A 20461-nucleotide genomic window follows, 5' to 3' on the forward strand; every position below is an offset into this window, starting at 1 on the left:
AAGCTTCTCTCAGCATGAAAACATGTCTCTGTGACAGGCAGAGACACGAATGGGCGCCCACGGGCCAGAACGAGCAGCACAGACTGTGCAGCGGGTGAGCTCAGGTGGCCACATGAAGAGATGCTGATGAGTACGTCAGGACTGAACTGCTGCAGGGGTTTTGCCAAGAGATAATTTCAGGGCACTAGTTCCTGCTTGTCCTCCTCTTGTTCTTAATTTATCCCATTCTTGTGTTTAACTCTCCTTCTTGGCCCCCACATTCTTTTCACAAGCATGTTTTAAATCTGTTACCCACGTACGAGTCAATATTTTTGGAACAAGTTGTGTTTAAAAGCATGCCATTTGTTTTTTTTTCTTTTTTAATTAGGCAGCCAGGAATTTTTCACTCATCTGAGTGTAGAGATGGGTAGCAATGATTTTGTTCATTGTTTACATTTGGACTTAAACTTTAATAGGACCATCATCCTGCTGCATTCTATGAACTGTTGAAAGGCGCTGCAATTGGGAAGGTTGGGCTGTGAGGCTGTGTTCTAGTCATCTCCTTTAACAGGACCTGGAGGCTGTGATTCAGCCTCACACCTGGAGTCAGTCACACCTTACCAGCTAAACTGGACTGGACTGGTTTATACTGGGAGGAGGCCTTTGAGGGTTTCAAATGTTCCCATAGGAAGTTGGATTAGTATTAACTAGAAGATTCCTTTCTCTCGGAAACTGGTCTGCCCTCAGGCTGCAGATCCAGAGGTACCAGGATATGTGTGTGTGTATGTGTGTGTGTGTGTGCACGTGCACGCACACACAGGTAAGGTTTGTGTGGCCACAGGCTAGGCATAGCCTAGACTGAGCCCTGACGGTTGTTCATTGTTTTTTAAAGTCATAAACGTGTGAGTTTGTGAGGCAAAATCAAGTGTCTTATTTCCCTTACCAGGTAAACTTAAAACAGTTTGAACTCTGAGAGTACATGTGGGTGACTTGTATACATGATCACATTTTAAAATCTTCAGGGAGCTCACATGCATGGTTTGTAACGCCTCTGTACCCAAGCGAGGTGTGTGCGTTAGTGTCTATGTCCAGGGAATGTTTTTAGTGTTCGTCTGTGTATTTTTACATGTAGCTTTGGGACTTTAGTTAGCATGTAAATATTAATATTTATAGGAGTATGTGCTTACATTACTTTTTTTTCTGTGTTCCTGGCCCTCTTGCCAAGATTAATTTACAGAAATGTACTATCACACTAAGCCTTCCATTATTCTGTGAAATAGGTCCTTGTATCTAGGAAGTCAGCACAGCCTCATTCTCCTAGTTGCATTTTGGAGTCAGAAAACTGAAAACGTTATCCACCCATAATAGGAAGATGTCTCCCCTGGCTGGCCTGACCATGAAAGCGGGCTGCAGTCCATGGGTTCACAAGAAGTTGGACACAACTGATCCCGTATGCCCTGCACTATGGATGGATGTTGTTTACTGCCACTAAAAACTACTGTACTGAACTTCGTATGTGCCTCTGTGCAGATGTATGAATACGCCTGTAGGATAAGTTCCTAGAAGCAGAATCTGTGGGTCATTTAAATTGTAGGACTTGTGTCTGCATTGTCTTCGAGCCGCACTGACCTGTACCTCCTCCTGTGCTTTTTGCCCTGCATGTCGCTTTTGAGAAAGAACAGTTTGCTTCCTTGTCCGTTGCATCCTAGCAGATCCAACCCCCTTTCATGTTCTTAGCTTTCTTTTTAAATTGACCCCTTTGTTCACACAGTTCATTTTCTTCAGCTTTTAAACTCTGTGCTGGAACTGACATGGCAGGCCTGCCCGTCCCTCTGTCTGGCGTACAGGCTGTTAGTCTAAACATGTATGTGTTGAGTTTAAGGGGAGAAATGACCGAGTGAGTGAGGACATTTCTGAATGATGTGATCATGTAAGATGTTGGGATACTAGTGGGAAGGGAGGGGTGTCTTGAGATAACAGATGAAACTGTGTCTGGTGAGATTTAGGAGGTGCGTCACAGATGTCAGATTCCTTCCCTCCTCCAGGCTGCTGCCAGCCCCCTGATAACAGGCTGTGACTGGGGGGCCCAGGAGAAGACGGCTTTGCTGGAGGAACCCCTCCTGTCTGTGGAGCTGGTACAGCCCTCCTTCACCATTTCTGCTGCGCTCTCCCTGACCTCCTCCACCCCGAGACTCCTCCTGCGATCGGGACCACGGCTGGCTCTCTCCAGCCCTTCCTCTGTTCTCTTGCAAGGCCACTTTTATTCTGGCGCATTGATAGGTTCATATTGTCGTGCTGCTCTCCGATGGGAGCAGTTTAGTATTTTCTCCCGGAGTAAATAAGTTGATTTCATTGCCATCCCCCCTTTTTCTGGGGAAGGGCAGCAGTATTCATCCCCTAGATTTATTTCCAGTTTACTGTTGTAAGTTCACTTTAATATGGAGACTGAAGAAGTTACTCCTTTCTCAAGATCAGTACTGTTTTTTGTATTTAGTGAAGTCTGTGAGGCTGTGAGGGGTTAATTGTTCTCTGTGAATGGAGAGTCTTAATTCGTTAGATGTCTCCTGATGTCTCCTGTTAGATTCTAATCTTGAAGTCCTAACAAAGCTTGCTGTGAATTATAGTGCTTCTCCTTCTTTGCTTTCTGCTGTGTTAGGTAGGGGAGAGTCACCTCGCAGGAAAAAATGAGAATATTGAGAGTAAATTCAGGCATTTCATTGTGAGATGAGGGAAAGTTACCTTTATAGCTTGTTGCTGCCTGGGGGCCCCTGGCCTTGTTCCGTTAACAGTGTGTACCCAAATATGAGCATCAGGGACTGTCTGTGCCCAGTTACACAACAGTGGGGGTGTCTCCTGCATGTTCCCAGTTACTGCTGGGGGAGGGCAAGGACCATATTACAGGTCCCCGCCGCAATGAGGGACGGGGGCCAAGGTGAGATGCTTTTCCCCAGCAAGAACAATAAGAATACGCTAGTCTGAACATGATTTGGTCCACATAGTCATCTTCAGGAGTCTGTTATGGCGACTGTCCTGCTGTCAGAGGCTAAGCGAGGTGTCATCAGTGCACAGTCGTGTGTGAGATGTGTCTGAGAGCGGATGTGAACCGCCGCAGGCGGCTTCATGCATCTGCGTGTAAGGCGGTGTGCGGTGTGCTGACCCCGAGGTTGGGCTAGTAGTGGCGTCTGGTGAGCAGAGTGGGTCCCTCCTCCCTGACCCTGCAGGGCCTTCCTCTCCCCTGCCTGTCTCCCCCTCCTCCCTCCTCCTTTCTTTCTGTCTGTCTCCCCCTCCCTCCTCCTTTCCTTTCTTTCTCTCTCTGTCTCTCTCTTTCTGTCTCCTCTCTCTGTCTGTCTGTCTACCCTTCCTCCTTCCCTCTTTTCTTGCACAGAATCCTGTTTACTTCTGTCCGTGCCGCTGAGCACACACCAGTTTCCCAGAGAAGCCTGGCCTGTCTGATCCCAGCCCTCGGCTTGCTCGGGGCCTGTGCCCAGCACAGAAGCAGAGGAGACCGAGGCGGACTGCAGGGCGGGTTCCCAGCCTCGTGGCTCCCAGGCGTCCTTCTGTGCCTGTTCATCCACTCCTCTCCCTGTCACCACCTGGTCTTCCTCACTCCTGCTTTCAGAGGATTTTGAAGCCAGCAAGTGGAGAGTTGTCCTGTTGGCTCTCCAAGGAGCAAACCCGCCTTCCTCTGCCTGCCTCTTGCCATCTCTGCCCCCGTTTGCCAGGTGCCCTCTTGCCACCTGTCCGGGCCTGTCCCTCGTACCCCATGTCCTCTACTGCTCCAGAAACCTTCTTTCCCATTCTAGTAAATGTCTCTCAACGGGTCTTTCTCATTGGGCGTGGCTTGTGGGATCTTAGTTCTCTGACCAGGGATCGAACCCACAACCCTGCAATGGGAGCACCACGCCCTAAATACTGGACCCCAGGGGAGGGCCCTCTCATCGGATATTAAACATGCTGAAACCTCTTCATCTCTAAAACAGCAAACAATTTAAAAACGTCCCTTAATCCCTAGCTTTTGTTCTGGGTACTGCCTTAACCTCCTTACAGGCTAGATTTCTCAGAAGAGTCGTCTGCACTCTCTTTTTATTTTTATTTTTTCCCCCCATCTTTACTCCTCAGCCGACTGGGAACCTGGCTCCCGGCCCCTCAAACCCCCAGAACCACTTCTCCTCGCATCACGAGGGATTTCAGGATGACTGTGGACACGTCCAGCGCACGCGTCCCAGGCCTCGTCTTACCTGCCAGTATTGGGCTCTGTTGACCGTCCTTTCTTCGTGAATTGCCCTTTTTCTCTTCCAGCCCCACTTGCCCTAGGTTTCCTCGTGTTTCTGGGGCTTATTTGCGGCGCCCTTTCCGCATCCGACCTCCTGGAGGCTGGTGGACGTGGGGATCTCAGGGCGGCCTGTCTCCTTTCTCCTTCCTCCCTGTTGACCCCCGTCCCTGCGTCCAGCCCTGAGTACTGTAAGTGGGTGGGAAAGCTAAGCTCCGTGCCGTGCCCTTCTCGTGCCGTGCCCTTCTCGTGCCGTGCCCTTCTCGTACCGCCCGGCCCTCCACGTTTTCCTCTGCAGCCGTGTCCTTCCGCGAGTCTCCCGCGCCTCGCCCTGGATTCTGTGAGAGGACTGTCTCCCTTTTACATTTCTTCTCCACCTGGCCTGGAGCTGATGGCTTAGTCTCTTAATCCTCCTAATGCATTTGAGTGGTTTTCCATAGTTGTTGGGAAAACAAAATCCCGTAAGAAGTTCATGAGATTGGGCATCACCTTGGCTCCTGTCCCCGCCTCCCGCGTGCCCCTGCTGCTGGCACCTGAGCTGAGCTGGGCCCCTGGGCCCCGGCTCCCCCGACAGTGCAGTCCATGCTCCCCGCCCCACACCTGCCGCTCTCACCAGGGGCTCTCCAGGTTTCCCCCCAGCTCCCTTCAGGGTTTTGAGCTCTCCATACACAGTCCTATACTCTTTAAAAAATTTTTTCTTGTTTTTGCTGAAGTGTGGTTGACTTACAGTGTTGTTCTGATTGCTGCTGTACGGCACACTGCTTCAGTTTTATGTATCTGTATATACTTTTTCCATATTCTTTTCCCTTATTGTTCATCATAGGATATTGAATATAGTGCCCTGTGGGACCTTGTTGTTTATCCGTCTTATATATACTAGTTTGTTTCGAAAAATGGCCTGAAGACCTGAATAAACATTTCTCCAAAGAAGACATACAGACGGCCAATAGGCACATGGAAGGATGCTCAACATCACCAGTTATTCAGAGAAATGCAAGTCAGTGTCTGTTATTCTTAATGCCTCACTCATCAGCCAGGCTCATGTAGATGCTTATTAAATATGAGTGAATGAACGAACTGCTAGTGTGTTGCCGGGGGAGGATTATCTATGATTAGCATTCCAAAGCCCCACAGTCTGCCTTCTCCGATTGCGTCATGTCACGTGTTTATGTTCCCGTAAGAACTTCTCAGTGACCTGTACACGTGGCTCTGTGTGCTTGGTTTCCCAAGTACCTTCATGGGATCTCCTCTCGAGACTTGAGGCAAGTCGGTGGGGTTCCTCAGACCGTATGGCCGCAGCAGCCCCAGCATCTCCCTCCACCCCACACACATTTGCAGATGCTCGCTCAGGATAACTGAAATTCTAGATGGTTCCTGGTGATTCTCAGTGTTCGTTCTTTATAGACAGGAGGTGAGACAAGGGTGTCTGGATGTGTGTTCAAAGTCCAAGCAAGTTAGGACTAAGTCACAGGACACCTGAATCACATCCCTCTGACTTTTTTCTACCTCCATATAGCCCATTTTTCTCAAATATGTGAAAATTTGTCTGTAATGATTTTTGGAAACTTTTAAAAACACTGGTAAAACATACTGTTGCCCATCAATATCAATCCAGAGGTAATGGGATATGCAGATGCAACCACCTGGTGATCTAAAATATTAGGTTGGTGCAAAAGTAATTATAGTTTCAGACCCTGAATTTTAAATCATTTTAATTAAGCTCAAACACATCTTTATTAGTCAAAATAGGTACCATTACAATCAAGTCATTTTTGCCAGGGAGAAAGAAGTCTATTTCTGTAGCATAAAAATCTGTGCTTCAGGATTCAATGAACTCTTGGAAAGCATTTTCTGCCTCCTGCTTGCGGTGGAAACTTTTTCCTTGAAAAATGGTGTCTAGGTGCTTGAAGAAGTGCCAGTCAGTTGGTGAGAGTCAGGTGAATATGGCAGATGAGGCAAAACTTCATGGCCCAATTCGTTCAGCTTTTGAAGCGTTGGTTGTGCAGTATGTGGTTGGGTGTGGTTGCAGAGTTGGGCCCACTCTGCTCACCAGTGCTGGCTGCCGCTGTTTCAGTTTTCTGTGCATCTCATCGATTTGCTGAGCATACGTCTCTTAGGTAATGGTTTGCTGGGATTTGGAAAGTTGTGGGTGGGTCAGACCAGCAGCAGACCACTGAACAGTGACCGTGACTCCTTTTTTGGTGCAAGCTTGGCTTAGGGAAGTGCTTTGGAGTTTCTTCTCAGTCCATCCACTGAGCTGGTTGTCACTGGTTTTTGTATAAAATCTACTTTTCATTGCACATCACAATCCAATTGAGAAATGGTTCATTGTTGTTGTGTAGAATAAGAGAATACAAACTTCAAAATGATATATTTTTTTGATTTGCAGTCAGCTCGTGAGGCACCCACTTACCGAGCTTTTTCACCTTTCCAGTTGGCTTCAGTGCCAAACGACGGTAGAATGGTTGATGTTGGGTTCTTGGGCAGCTTCTCATGTCGTTGTAGAAGGATCAGCTTTGATGCTCCTCTCAGTTGTTGTCAGCTTCCAGTGGCCAGCCAATGAACCTCCTCATCTTCAAGGCACTTGTTTCCTTGAAGCTTCTTGAACCACCCTTGCGCTGTATGTTTGCTAGCAGTTTCTGGGCCAAATGCACTGCTTTATGACCCATTTTGAACTCGAATAAGAAAATTGCTCAAGTTTGCTTTTTGTCTAACATCATTTCCATAGTCTAAAATATACATAAAATAAAGAGCAAGTAATGATTCATTAGCAGAAAACATAACGCAAGAAATACCTGTTAAAATGATACATAGCACAACCACATTTCTTTAAGAATGTATTCCAGTATCAACTGGCGAAAGTTCAACAGTGCAAAGCCAGAATTACTTTGTACCAACCTAAAGCTGCACAGCCCAGGGTTGACTGAACCCACTGATGCAGAGCTGCCTGTGCGCGGAGGATCGTAAGAGACTTGAGCGTCAGGGGACTTGTGTCCCTGTGGGTCCAGGACTGATCCACCACGGATGCTGAGGGGCCGTGGTGTGTAACAGAAAAAAACTGTTTACTTATTTGGCTGCTCAGGGTCTTAGTTGCAGCGCATAGGGTCTTCTGTCTTTGCTGTGGCATGCAGGTTTTTAGTTGCAGCATGAGAAATCTTGTTCCCTGACCAGGGATTGAACCCAGGCCCCCTGCATTGGGAGCACAGAGTCGTAGCCACTGGACCACCAGGGAAGTCCCCTTACCCATTTTTAGTGTACAATTTACTGGGATTAAACACAACCACAGTGTTATACAAACATTACCACCACGCATCTACAGAACTGTTTTCATCTTGCAAAACTCAAGCTCTGTGCCCATTGAGCAGTAACTTCCCCTCCCCCTCTCCCAGACCTTGCAACTGCCTATCTTTCTATTTGTTTTTTTCCATCTGAGAAAGAAAACTGTTGCTCAGTGTCCTTTCAGATGAGCAGATATCTCCAATCACAAGGTTTATTTCAGTGGTTTTGATTTTATTTAAAAACATCAGTTAAGAATCGTGGAGAGAACAGAGTGTTGGTTGTCAGAGGGGAGGGGGTGGCAGAGGGAAGGACTGGGAGTTTGGAGTCCGCAGAGGTAAACTGTTACCTGCAGGATGGGTAGGCAGCAAGGCCCTACTGCTGGTGCAGGGAACTGTATTTAGTACCCTATGATAAACCGTAATGGAAAAGATATATATAAAAAAGAATGCATACATATGAATAACTGAATCATTTTGCTGTGCAGCTGAAACTAACACAGCATTGTTAATCAATTATACTCCAATATAAAATAAAAAGTTAAAACATAAAAGCTAAAACTATAAAACTTAGAAGAAATCATAAAAGAAAAACTTTATGACATTGGGTTAGGCAGGGATTTTTTGCATATGTTACCAAAGCATGGGTAACTAAGAAAAAATACAAGAACTGGACTACATGAAAGCAAAAGCTTCTGTGCATCAGAAAACAGTATCAACAGTGTGAAAAAGCAGCCTACAGAATGGTAGAATATATTTGAAAATCATACATGTGAAAGTAATTTAATATCTAAAATATATACAATCCTACAATTTAACAATGAAAAATCAAACAACTCAATTTTAAAATTGGCAAAGGACTTGGTTAGATGCTATCCAGAGAAGATGCACAGATGGCCTGTAAGTACATGAAAAGATGCTCAACATCATAAATCATTCAGTTCAGTTCAGTCTCTCAATTGTTTCTGACTCTTTGCGACCCCATGGACTGCAGCACGCCAGGCCTCCCTGTCCATCACCAACTCCTGGAGTTTACTCAAACTCATGTCCATTGAGTCAGTGATGCCATCCAACCATCTCATCCTCTGTCGTCCCCTTCTCCTCTGGCCTTCAATCGTTCCCAGCATCAGGGTCTTTTCAAATGAGTCCGCTCTTAACATCAGGTGGCCAAAGTATTGGAGTTTCAGCTTGAACATCACTCAGGACTAATCTCCTTTAGGTTGGACTGGTTGGATCTCTTTGCAGTCCAAGGGACTCGCAAGAGTCTTCTCCAAAACCACAGTTCAAAAGCATCAATTCTATGGCGCTCAGCTTTCTTTATAATCCAACTCTCACATCCTTACATGACTACTGGAAAAACCATAGCCTTGATGAGATGGACCGTTCTTGGCAAAGTAATGTCTCTGCTTTTTAATATGCTGTCTATGTTGGTCATAACTTTCTTTCCAAGGAGCAAGTGTCTTTAAATTTCATGGCTGCAGTCACGATCTGCAGTGATTTTTGGAGCCCCCCCCCCAAAATAAAGTCAGCCACTGTTTCCCCATCTATTTGCCATGAAGTCATGGGACCAGATCCATGATCTTAGTTTTCTGAATGTTGAGCTTTAAGCCAATGTTTTTACTCTCCTGTTTCACTTTCATCAAGAGGCTCTTTAGTTCTTCACTTTCTGGCATAAAAAGTGACATATGCCATGTGTCATCTGCATATCTGAGGTTGTTGATATTTTTCCCTGCAATCTTGATTCCAGGTTGTACTTCTTCCAGCCCAGCATTTCTCATGATGTACTCTGCATATAAGTTAAATAAGCAGGGTGACAATATACAGCCTTGACGTACCCCTTTTCCTGTTTGGAACCAGTCTGTTGTTCCATGTCCAGTTCTAACTGTTGCTTCCTTACCTGCATACAAGTTTCTCAAGAGGCAGGTCGGGTGGTCTGGTATTTACATCTCTTTCAGAACTTTCCACAGTTTGTGGTGATCCACACAGTCAAAGGCTTTGGCATAGTCATTAAAGCAAAAATAGATGTTTTTCTGGAACTCTGTTGCTTTTTCGATTATCCGTTGGTTGTTGGCAATTTGATCTCTGGTTCCTCTGCCTTTTCTAAAACTAGCTTGAACATCTGGAATTTCACTGTTCACATATTGCTGAAGCTTGGCTTGGAGAATTTTGAGCATTACTTTACTAGTGTGTGAGATGAGTGCAATTGTGCAGTAGTTTGAGCATTCTTTGGCACTGCCTTTCTTTGGGATTGGAATGAAAACTGACCTTTTCTGGTCCTGTGGCCACTGCTGAGTTTTCCAAATTTGCTGGCGTATTGAGTGCAGCACTTTCACAGCATCATCTTTTAGGATTTGAAATAGCTCAACTGGAATTCCATCACCTCCACTAGCTTTGTTTATAATGATGCTTCCTAAGGCCCACTTGACTTCATATTCCAGGATGTCTGGCTCTAGGTGAGTGATCACACCATCATGGTTATCTAAGTCGTGAAGATCTTTTTTGTATAGTTCTGTGTATTCTTGCTACCTCTTCTTAATATCTTCTGCTTCTGTTAGGTCCATACCATTTCTGTCCTTTATCAAGCCCATCTTTGCATGAAATGTTCCCTTGATATCTCTAATTTTCTTGAAGAGATCTCTAGTCTTTCCCATTCTATTGTTTTCCTCTATTTCTTTGCACTAATCACCGAGGAAGGCTTTCTTATCTCTCCTTGCTGTTCTTTGGAACTCTGCATTCAAATGGGTATATCTTTGCTTTTCTCCTTTGCGTTTTGCTTCTTTTCTTTTCACAGCTGTTTGTAAGGCCTCCTCAGACAGGCATTTTGCTTTTTTGCATTTCTTTTTCTTAGGGGAGTTCTTGATCCCTGTCTCCTGTACAGTGTCACAAACCTGTCCATGGCTCATCAGGCTCTGTCTATCAGATCTAGTCCCTTAAATCTATTTCTCATTTCCACTATATAATCGTAAGGGATTTGATTTAGGTCATACCTGAATGGTCTAGTGGTTTTCCCTACTTTTTTCAATTTCAGTCTGAATTTGGCAATGAGGAGTTCATGATCTGAGCCACAGTCAGCTCCCGGTCTTGTTTTTGCTAACTGTATAGTGCTTCTCCGTCTTTGGCTGCAAAGAATATAATCTGTCTGATTTCCGTGTTAGCCATCTGGTGATGTCCATGTGTAGAGTCTTCTCTTGTGTTGTTGGAAGAGGGTGTTTGTTATGACCAGTGCGTTCTCTTGGCAAAATTCTATTAGCCTTTGCCCTACTTCATTCCGTATTCCAAGGCCAAATTTGCCTGTTACTCCAGGTGTTTCTTGACTTCCTATTTTTGCATTCCAGTCCCCTATAATGAAAAGGAAATCTTTGTTAGGTGTTAGTTCTAAAAGGTCTTGTAGGTCTTCATAGCACCGTTCGATTTCAGCTTCTTCAGCGTTACTGGTCAGGGTATTAGACTTGGATTACTGTGATATTGTATGGTTTGCCTTGGAAACGAACAGAGATCATTCTGTCGTTTTTGAGATTGCATCCAGGTACTGCATTTTGGACTGTTTTGTTGACCATGGTGGCTACTCCATTTCTTCTGAGGTATTCCTGCCCACAGTAGTAAATATAATGGTCATCTGAGTTAAATTCACCCATTTCAGTCCATTTTAGTTCGCTGATTCCTAGAATGTCGACATTCACTCTTGCCATCTCCTGTTTGACCACTTCCAATTTGCCTTGGTTCATGGACCTGACATTCCAGGTTCCTATGCAATATTGCTCTTTACAGCATTGGACCTTGCTTCTATCACCAGTCACATCCACAGCTGGGTGTTGTTTTTGCTTGGCTCCATCCCTTCATTCTTTCTGGAGTTATTTCTCCACTGATCTCCAGTAGCCTGTTGGGCACCTACTGGCCTGGGGAGTTCATCTTCAGTGTCTTATCTTTTTTTGCCTTTTCATACTGTTCATGGGGTTCTCAAGGCAAGGATACTGAAGTGGTTTGCCATTCCCTTCTCCAGTGGACCACATTCTGTCAGACCTCTCCACCATGACCCGCCCGTCTTGGGTGGCCCCAAGCTTGCACATTTGGAGATTCTCAGTTCACGCACTGTTCTCGGTTCTTGTAGTGTTGAAGGCTAGCTTGAAGCTTTTTGAGCATTACCTTGGTGGCACGTGAAATGAACGCAATTTCATGGTAGTTTGACCGTTCCTTGGTATTGCCTTTCTTTGGATTGTGTCTGTTTCATAGATAGAGATAGGTGCATTTGTGTCATGCTTTAGATTCTACATATAAGTGATATCATATGGTACTTTTCTTTCTCTTTCTCACTGACTTCACTGAATATGATATTCTCTAGGTCCATCCAGTTGCTGCAAATGGCATTATGTTGTTCCTTTTTATGGTTGAGTAGTATTCTATGGTGTGTATACCACATCTTTTTTATCCAGTCATCTGCTGATGGATATTTAGGTTGTAACAGACTTCATGAATTTAAATCATTTCTTTCTATAGCTTGAAAAAAGTGCTGATTTGGACTTTGACTATTGATATTTCTTAGATACGTCCTGTCAGCATCCTTTCATTTTTGGTTCAGGATTTGGTCACCTGTGTCTGTACTAACGTATTCTTCTCTTAATTGACGTGTATCTGTGCCCCTCTGGGATTTCCCATGGCAGTTTCTGAGGACTTTCTTTCCAGTTGTTTGACTTTGCTTCATGCTGCTCTTGGTTGGGCTTGTTGGTGTTTGACATGATAAAACATGAAAGCCTAATCTTCAGCCATTTATGACACTTAAGTCACAGTTTTCTTGTAGAATTCCATCTAATTCTTATGTGAGAGAATATACTGATAAAGCACTTGGGGACTGCAGAGTTATTTTGGGGCATCTATACTAAAATATCTCTTATATAATTTTAATGTTCCACTAGTTTGGCTATCAATGTGAGTGTTGCAATCTTTATATATCTATATATCTATAAATCTGTATGTGTATGCCTCTCTCTATATAAATGCCATGCATATATATGTATATATGCCTATAAGTTAGTCATTCAGTCTTGTCTGACTCTTTGCAATCCCGTGGACTATAGCCCGTCAGGCTCCCTGTCTGTGGAATTCTCCAGGCAAGAATACTGGAGTGGGTAGCCATTCCCTTCTCCAAGACATCTTCTTGACCCAAGAATTATACCTGAGTCTCCTGCATTGCAAACAGATTCTTTACCATCTCAGCCACCAGGCAAGCCCATATATGCCTCTGGGTATACATATATCCGTTTTGTCCGGGAAGAATACTTTTAATTTGGGTGTTGTATGAAAGATAAACATTACTTTTATCCAAGATTATTTTGTATTATGACAATAGCCATTTTGCTTGGTACCTTTTTGTTCTGTGTTTTTGAGACAAAGTCATTAAGCATGCATAGAAGTGGCTTCGGCCTGACTTTCACCTTCCTCATACGGCGTCTCTTGGTTTTATACATCTAGTGTGAAAAATGTATGTGATCACCTCCCATTTTTTATTTCTTTGTAAGCGCTTTCTATTAATTTAGTGGGGAAAAAAGTGGTATGTAAAGGTGTGCTTTAAAAAGTTGCTGTCCATGATGAAGGAGTCATTCAGAAAAGATGACATCATCATAGAATAATAATACAAGTAAGGCTTAGATGGCTTTTATGGCTTTTATCCCATTTGAAAAACTGGTATAATTTTAGGTGGCAGAGGATTACATCATATAATTTGGAATGGTTTTCAGAAAACAGGGAAATTAGACTGGTTAATACTCAGTGTGGAGAAGGCAATGGCACCCCACTCCAGTGATGTAAACTAGGGCACGAACAGTCGCTTACAGTATAATATAGTGTTTGCTTAGTGAAACCTAAGATGAGAATAAAATTTCCTGTAAAAATTCCACAAAAGGGGATGTTACAGTGAAATGAAGCCTTTAGAATGAAAACAAAAATCTTGCATATGTGGGAACTAGCCAGGTTTTTAAGGGTTATATATCCCAGTGAAGCTGTGAAGGAAAAGGAAGGTAGGTCCCAGCATGTGCAGCTTCTGGAAGCTCCAGACAAATAGGAGAAGCAGAATGGGAAGCTGCAGAGGGACCCCAGGGAAGGTAGAATTCCGACAACGCTCAGGCTGCTCCTTCTCCAGGGTGGTTTTAGAACACTTTTTGCTTCATTAAGTTTTGTTCACTGGAGTCTTAACAGAGGAAACCCCCTGCAAGCTTTTGTTTCATGAAAGGGTTAAGTATCAGGAAAACAGAGGCAGCTTATCCCAGATTGATGTATTACACAGCTGCTTTTGTGCTCAAACAACTCTGTCATTCTGAAGGAGTGCTTTGTTCTCTCAGTGGAAAGCTGGATTCTTCAATGACTGGATTCATTCTCCGGGATTACTCAGTGTTTACTCTATCTGCTAATGGCAGGCTTTGCTTGACAACATGCCCTTTCTTGTTGGGAGACTTGGCAAACTCAGAAACACTGGCTTTTATTTCTTCAAAATGTCTGAACTTTGTGGATGCAAAGCAGTTTTTTGAACTTCTGAGATTTGTTTTTGTCTCGACTGTTATGCACACCTGTTTAGTAATCTTGAGGTTATCACTCTTCAAACTACACATTTGTGAATAAAAAGTGTTACTTTAGAGGTGACGTCATTTACCTGTATTGTTGTCAACGGATTCATTGTTTGTATAATCGATGTGAGATACCTTTCTAGTGATCATATTGGTGGCAATGTGAAAAGCATTAAAGAATTTCCAGATAATTCCCAGGAAATCCGTAGGTAGGTAGGTAGGTACATTTCAAGGTTACGAACACTTTGAAAGTGCAGTAAAACAGTGAGTAGATAGATATCTTTGGAGGTCTGCTTTCTTAATAGAGATAAGCGTCCTGATTGCTGCCTCCCTCCCTGAAGTTAGTGGTCTGTTTCTGTCCTGTAATCTGTTTTCTCGCTGTGTTCAGAATAACCACCTCAGTCTCCTGTCCTACCTCTGAACGCTCCCACCCTTCTGCAGACCCCAGAGGGTGATTTTGAGGGAGACAGGATGCCCTTGGAGGCTGGAATGAGAGCCTTTCCTTAGAAGCTGAGAAACAGGTTCCTAGAGATTTGGGGGTTGGTACTGCTCTTTTTGATGGCTTTACTGTTTCCATATTTGTTTCTACATTCTTTAAATGATTTTGAGAGGAAAGTTTCCTGACTGGCTTCTGGCCTTGAGTTAAGTTTCTGGCTACAGTGTTTTACACTTAGTATTCAGGAGTATTTGGGAAGTCTTATAAAATCCTATGTCGATAGAGCCGGTTTTAAGTAATCTTTGTGGTTTATAGCATCATGGGGTGTGTGTGTGTGTGTGTGTGTGTGTGTGTGAAGATATAAGCTGGTGCTTATTTTAGTCTTTTATGAATTCTGTGTAATAACCAATCTACTTACCTTATCTGTAGATATTTATTCAGTGTCTACAATATATATATGCCACTGTTTATCTCAGTAGAAGGATAAAATACAAAAGTCTGTTAAAATCACGTGGCTCTTGTTATCTTGGAATTAGCCGGTTGGGAGAAACAAGATGCAGTTTTGAACAGTAAATTTAAAGGGCAAAGAAGTATATGATTCTTCCAGGTGCCAGATTAATTGGCACAGGCTTAGGAGTAGGACTTCCCGGCATCTCAGATGGTAGAGAATCCACCTGCAGCGCGGGAGATGTGGGTTCAATGCATGGGTCAGGAAGATCCCCTGGAGGAGAGCATGGCAACCTCCTCCAGTATTCTTGCCGTGAGAATCCCATGGACAGGGGAGCCTGGTGGGCTACAGTCCATAGGGTTGCGAAGAGTTGGACACGACTGGGCAACTACGCATGGTGGAGTTCAGGGACCAAAGTGGGAAATGAGGGCTGGGAAGGTGAGTGACGGCCCTGGAGGAGGTGGGGCTGGATGTCTGCTCCCAGGATGGGCAGGCCTGTGCAGGGGGGCTGCGACCGGAAGGGTGTTCTGCGTGGTGGTACCCTGAGGGTAACAGTGTGTGGGGCCTGAGCTCCTTGGGAGGAACACTGAGAAGCTGCCAGTTGGATTAGAAGGATACTGTTGAGGTAATGGGGCTTAAATAGATTGAATGCGACAGATACTCATACATGTTCTGATCATGGGCAATTTGTGGATTTTGCTGAAATTTTATACATGAAAGTTGTTACATTTTTCCACAATTGCTTTTGGCTCACAAAAGTTTCTGAGAGAAGTGAGTGTTGACTGAAAAACTGAATGATCTAAAAGGTGAGAGTTACATCCGGTGAACAAAATTAAAGCCTTAACCCTAGGACACGGCCTCTCAGACGGCTCTGAGGGATGGCTCTGAAGAGGCCGGGGAGGCCAGGATGTATGGGGGCTTTGCAACAGAGATCAGGTAGTCGCAACATCAGAAGACTACCTGATTAATTAACTAGAGAAAACAAGATCTCTCAAGTTAATGAATTGAGTGCTTTTCTGTGTATGGAAAGGTGCAGGCCTCTGAGCTCCTCTAGCTCGTTTTTTTGATCTGTGCCTCAGCTGCCTGGGGCCAGGATCCCGTGCTTTCTCGCCCTGAGGTGAGTTTGATGGCTTGGGCTGGTGGTTTGAAACTCGGGTGTTTCCATCCTGAGTTCCCTCGGGGCTCACGGTCCAGGCGGCCATAATGTGACGGCTTGGTGACTGCAGCATCCTTGTTAACCAATATGGCAGGAGGCATTCTTAGTTCACAGGAGCAGTGGTGAAGATTGGATTGAAAAGCTCTGTATTTCAACACACGCTTAGTATTAAGATTTGCAGGAGTTGTTATGTCAATAAGTACACATGTATATTTCATGTTGAATTGGCAAGTGAGAAGCCTCATTAATACAGCATATGTTTCTCCTAGGCCGGACCTGATAGACATGAATACTGTTGCTGTTCAAAGCAACCTTGCAAATTTAGAGCACGCTTTCTATGTAGCAGAAAAAATCGGTGTTATAAGACTTCTGGATCCTGAAGGTGAGTGATTGTTTTGACCAGATGTTGACGGGCTGGAAGGTCTGATCTAAAGTAATCGATCAGCATTCTGAAATAATTCATGTTGCTGCTTTTAGATGTGGATGTCTCCTCACCTGATGAAAAGTCAGTAATAACTTATGTATCATCTCTCTATGACGCATTTCCCAAAGTCCCTGAAGGTGGTGAAGGCATCGGGGCAAATGTGAGTATTGATTTTTCCATTCTGAAGTTGATAACTCACAGTTGACTGAATTCTCTGAGAGTGCTTTTTGCAGTCATATTTTTTGTTCATATGACCTAAAAGAAATGGAAGTGTAGTAGATTTACAATGTTCTGTTAATTTATGGTGTACAGCAAAGTGATTCAGTTATCTGTATATTTGCATTCTTTTTTGAATATTCTTTTTCATTATAGTTTATCATAGGATATTGAATATAGTTCTGCCAATCCCAGCCTCCCAGTCCCTACCTCCCCCACGTTCTCCCCCTTGGCACCCATCAGTGTGTTCTCTGTTCGTGATTCTGTGTCTGTTTCATAGATAAGTTCGTGTGTGTCATATTTTAGATACAATACCATTCATATTGTGTGGTAATTGTCTTTCTCTGTCTTAACTTCCTTTTAATACGATAACCTCTGGGTCTATCCATGTGGCTACACATGGCATTATTTTATTCTTTTATATGGTCAACTAATATTCCATTGTATATATGTACCATATCTTCTTTTTTAAAAAAAAACTTTTTGTCTTTAGTCTCACATGAACAGCAACGGGATCCATTCTTCCCCAAACTCCCCTCCCATCCAGGCTGCCACATAACACTGAGCAGAGTTCCATGTGCTATGTAGTAGGTCCTTGTTGGTTATCCGTTTTAAATATAGCAGTGTGTACCTGTCCATCCTGGACTCCCTAATTATCCCTTTCCCCATCCTCCCCTGCCAGCAATCATAAGTTCGTCCTCTAAGTCCGTGAGTTTGTTTGTTTTGTAAGTAAGTTCCTTTGTATCATTTCTTTTTAGATTCCACATATAAGGGGTGCCATGCAATATTTCTGTTTCCCTGTCTGACTTACTTCGCTCAGTATGACGATCTCTAGATCCATCCGTGTTGCTGTAGATGGCATTATTTCTTTCTTTTCCATGGCTGAGTATTCCTTTGTGTATATGTACACATTTTCTTTATCCTTTCATCTGTTGATCAACATTCAGGTTGTTTCCATGTCGTGGCAATTGTGAATAGTGTTGCTATGAGTGTAGAGGTGTATAGCTCTTTCTGAGTTAGAATTCTGCCCGGGTGTATGCCCAGGAGTAGCATTGCTGGATCATATACTAATTGTATTTTTAGTTTTCTGAGGAGCCTCCATACTGTTCTCCATGGTGGCTGTAACATTCCCACCAGCAGTCTAAAAGGGTTCCCTTCTCTCTGCACCCTCTCCAGCATTTATTGTTTGTTGACTTTTTAATGATGTCTGTTCTGATCAGTGTGAGGTGATGCCTCATTATGGTTTTGACTTGCATTTCTCTAGTAATTAGTGATGGTGAGCATCTTTTCACGTGCCTGTTGACCATGTGTACGTTCTCATTGGAGAAATGTCTATTTATAGCTTCTGCCCACTTTCCAATTCAGTTGTTTTTGTATTGTCGAGTTGTATGGGTTTACAGTCTTTAAATGTCAAATATTTTTTAATGGATTTGAGTTAATAGGCTACTCAATAAATTGATACTATATGTATTTTAATGGTACCATTCCACCATTACAATTCAAGTATAACTCAGAAACATTTCATTTCATAAAGTAGGTTATTCAGAGTTGCATGTCACTTGTAAATGAAAACTGGAACCACTCAATTGAGAGTTTTTTTTTTCTTTTTTAATGTGCTGCTGTTTAACAGCCACCCAGTTTGCTATCCTTCTCTCTGTAGAGACTGTCTCACTTCCGAAATCACTTTCAAGTTTATAGACTTATATGATCCCAGGAAGTAAGGCCGCTCTGTGTTGTGTTCTGGTTTGAAGGTGAGGCCCGGAGGAGGGTGATTGGATTTTGTCAGACTCTGTAGCAGGGCAGGATCTCTGACACGTGGCTCTGGGTTCTTGGTTTAGTCCCGTGCTTCTGGAAGCCTGCAGTGTATTTTCACCGTGCGTGTCGTGCTGGCCCTGCTGACGAGCGCTGTGCTTCTCTGGAGGACAGGACCCCCGCCCCACACATGCTGTGCTCCTGGGGGACCCCCTCTCCCTGGCCGCTCTGCTCCTTCAGCTGCCACCTTTACTCTGTTTCATCTTGAGGATTTGGGAGCTCTCTGGTCTCTTGTGTCGCCTCCGTGTGCTCTGGTTTAGGCTTGTTCCTCTTCCCTCCTGTGTGCTCTGTGTTGAAGGCTGGTCCCCAAGCAACTTGCTGCCGTGCTCACCCTCCGCTCTGGTGTCTGCTGTGACTCAGGCTAGAGCTGCCCAAGAACGTGCCTGTGGCCGCTCCGGGCTCCTCCCCACAGCCTGCACGCAGCTCCTCACTCCCACCCCTTCACCGGGATGAGGATGTGAGCTTGCTTGTGGCCTTGCTGGCTCCCCTGATTTTCTTCTACCATCATCTCTGCACACTGTTGGCATATTAGCTTGGAAACCTCCCACGGCTTCATATGGCTTGCAAGGCTCAATGCAGTCTAGATGTACTGACCTCCAATGGCTCTGCATGTGTCCGTTCTTCCCAGCATCAGTTCCCACGTGAGCTTTTGGTGGTGGCCAGGGCGTTCCTGTCTCAGAGTCCGTGCCTCCATCCCATGCGTCACCTGTCTGTCCCTCCCACCGCCCACTCCAGTTCCTGCTCACTGCACAGCCACCCAGGGACGGCCTCTCCCAAGAGGCCTTCAGGTGATGCTTTTGAGGCACATCTGTGCTCACCTCACTTTTTATCTTGATGCCTCGCATAAACTACCCACTTTTGTTATTTCAACACTTCTTCAGTACTGCTTTTCATTTTGCATAACTGTTTATATTATGACTCTCTCTTGCCTCCTCGTCTAGACAGAAAACTCTTTGATAAAAGGGATCATCTCTTAAAGTATATTTTTATTACAGCGCTTACCACAGTGCTTTGAACATCATAAGCACTTCCTCAAATGCTTAATTGAAGAAAACAGTTGACAGTCTTCCAGTCTCCTTCATTTAAAAACAAAAGTTTGCTTAAGGAATATTGAATGATTCCCCCCATGTACATTTCCTGTAGGTTTCATTCCTGTCAAGTTTCCTGTGTCTTATGTAGTTCTCTGAGTTTCAGATATCAGGTAGACTTAGGCTGGCAGAGAAGGTAGCTCACCTGGCTTTCGCAGGCCATTACTCCCTTTCTTGACTGTCCGGGAAACACTCCAAATTGATCATGGCGTTTTTTTCTGCTACATTTCAGTGCAGCCTCAGAAGCCGCCTTAACAAGGTACCTCAGTCAGCCTGGATCCTTGGATCAGAGTTGGTGTTCCTTAGGGGAGTCTTAGTGGTCAACTGTTGATAGCATGTTTTTAGAGCTGTTTAAGTGGACAGAATTGAGAAAGGGAGGAAATGAAGAAAACCTTGAACTGGTCCTCTCTGTCAGGCTTAAAGACCCACAGATCCACAAAACGACCTCTGGCCAGGCTATGTTAGACGTGAATGTTGCCATCTGCAGATACAGACCTTCTTTGCCATCTTCTCCTTGTAGGATGTCGAAGTCAAGTGGATTGAATACCAGAATATGGTCAACTACCTCGTCCAGTGGATCAGACACCACGTGGCCACTATGTCGGAGAGAACGTTTCCTAATAATCCTGTAGAACTCAAGGTCTGTGTCCCTACAGAAGTTAAGTAGGGTTAAGTTTATTACTAAACCTTAAAAAAAAATGCTGAAATGGTTCATTCATTTCAGAAACTGAAGAAAAATTAGCCTTGGCAAGGTACCAGTTAGCAGGCAAATTATTTATTTATCCATCTTCTATTATACAGAG

General features: G+C 44.2%; 1 protein-coding gene across 22 annotated transcripts in view; it reads left to right on the forward strand.

Annotated features, from left to right (window-relative positions):
- Positions 1-20461, forward strand: part of DST (dystonin) — a 519362-nt gene that overhangs the window by 299630 nt on the left and 199271 nt on the right. For all 22 annotated transcript variants that reach the window (XM_061397801.1, XM_061397789.1, XM_061397783.1 and 19 more), the window contains 3 exons: positions 16388-16500; positions 16596-16702; positions 20179-20298. In XM_061397801.1, the coding sequence (XP_061253785.1) occupies positions 16388-16500; positions 16596-16702; positions 20179-20298 (340 nt within the window). The remainder of the gene's footprint in view (positions 1-16387; positions 16501-16595; positions 16703-20178; positions 20299-20461) is intronic.

This window comes from Bos javanicus, chromosome 23 (genome assembly GCF_032452875.1).
Source record: "Bos javanicus breed banteng chromosome 23, ARS-OSU_banteng_1.0, whole genome shotgun sequence".
NCBI lineage: Eukaryota > Metazoa > Chordata > Mammalia > Artiodactyla > Bovidae > Bos > Bos javanicus.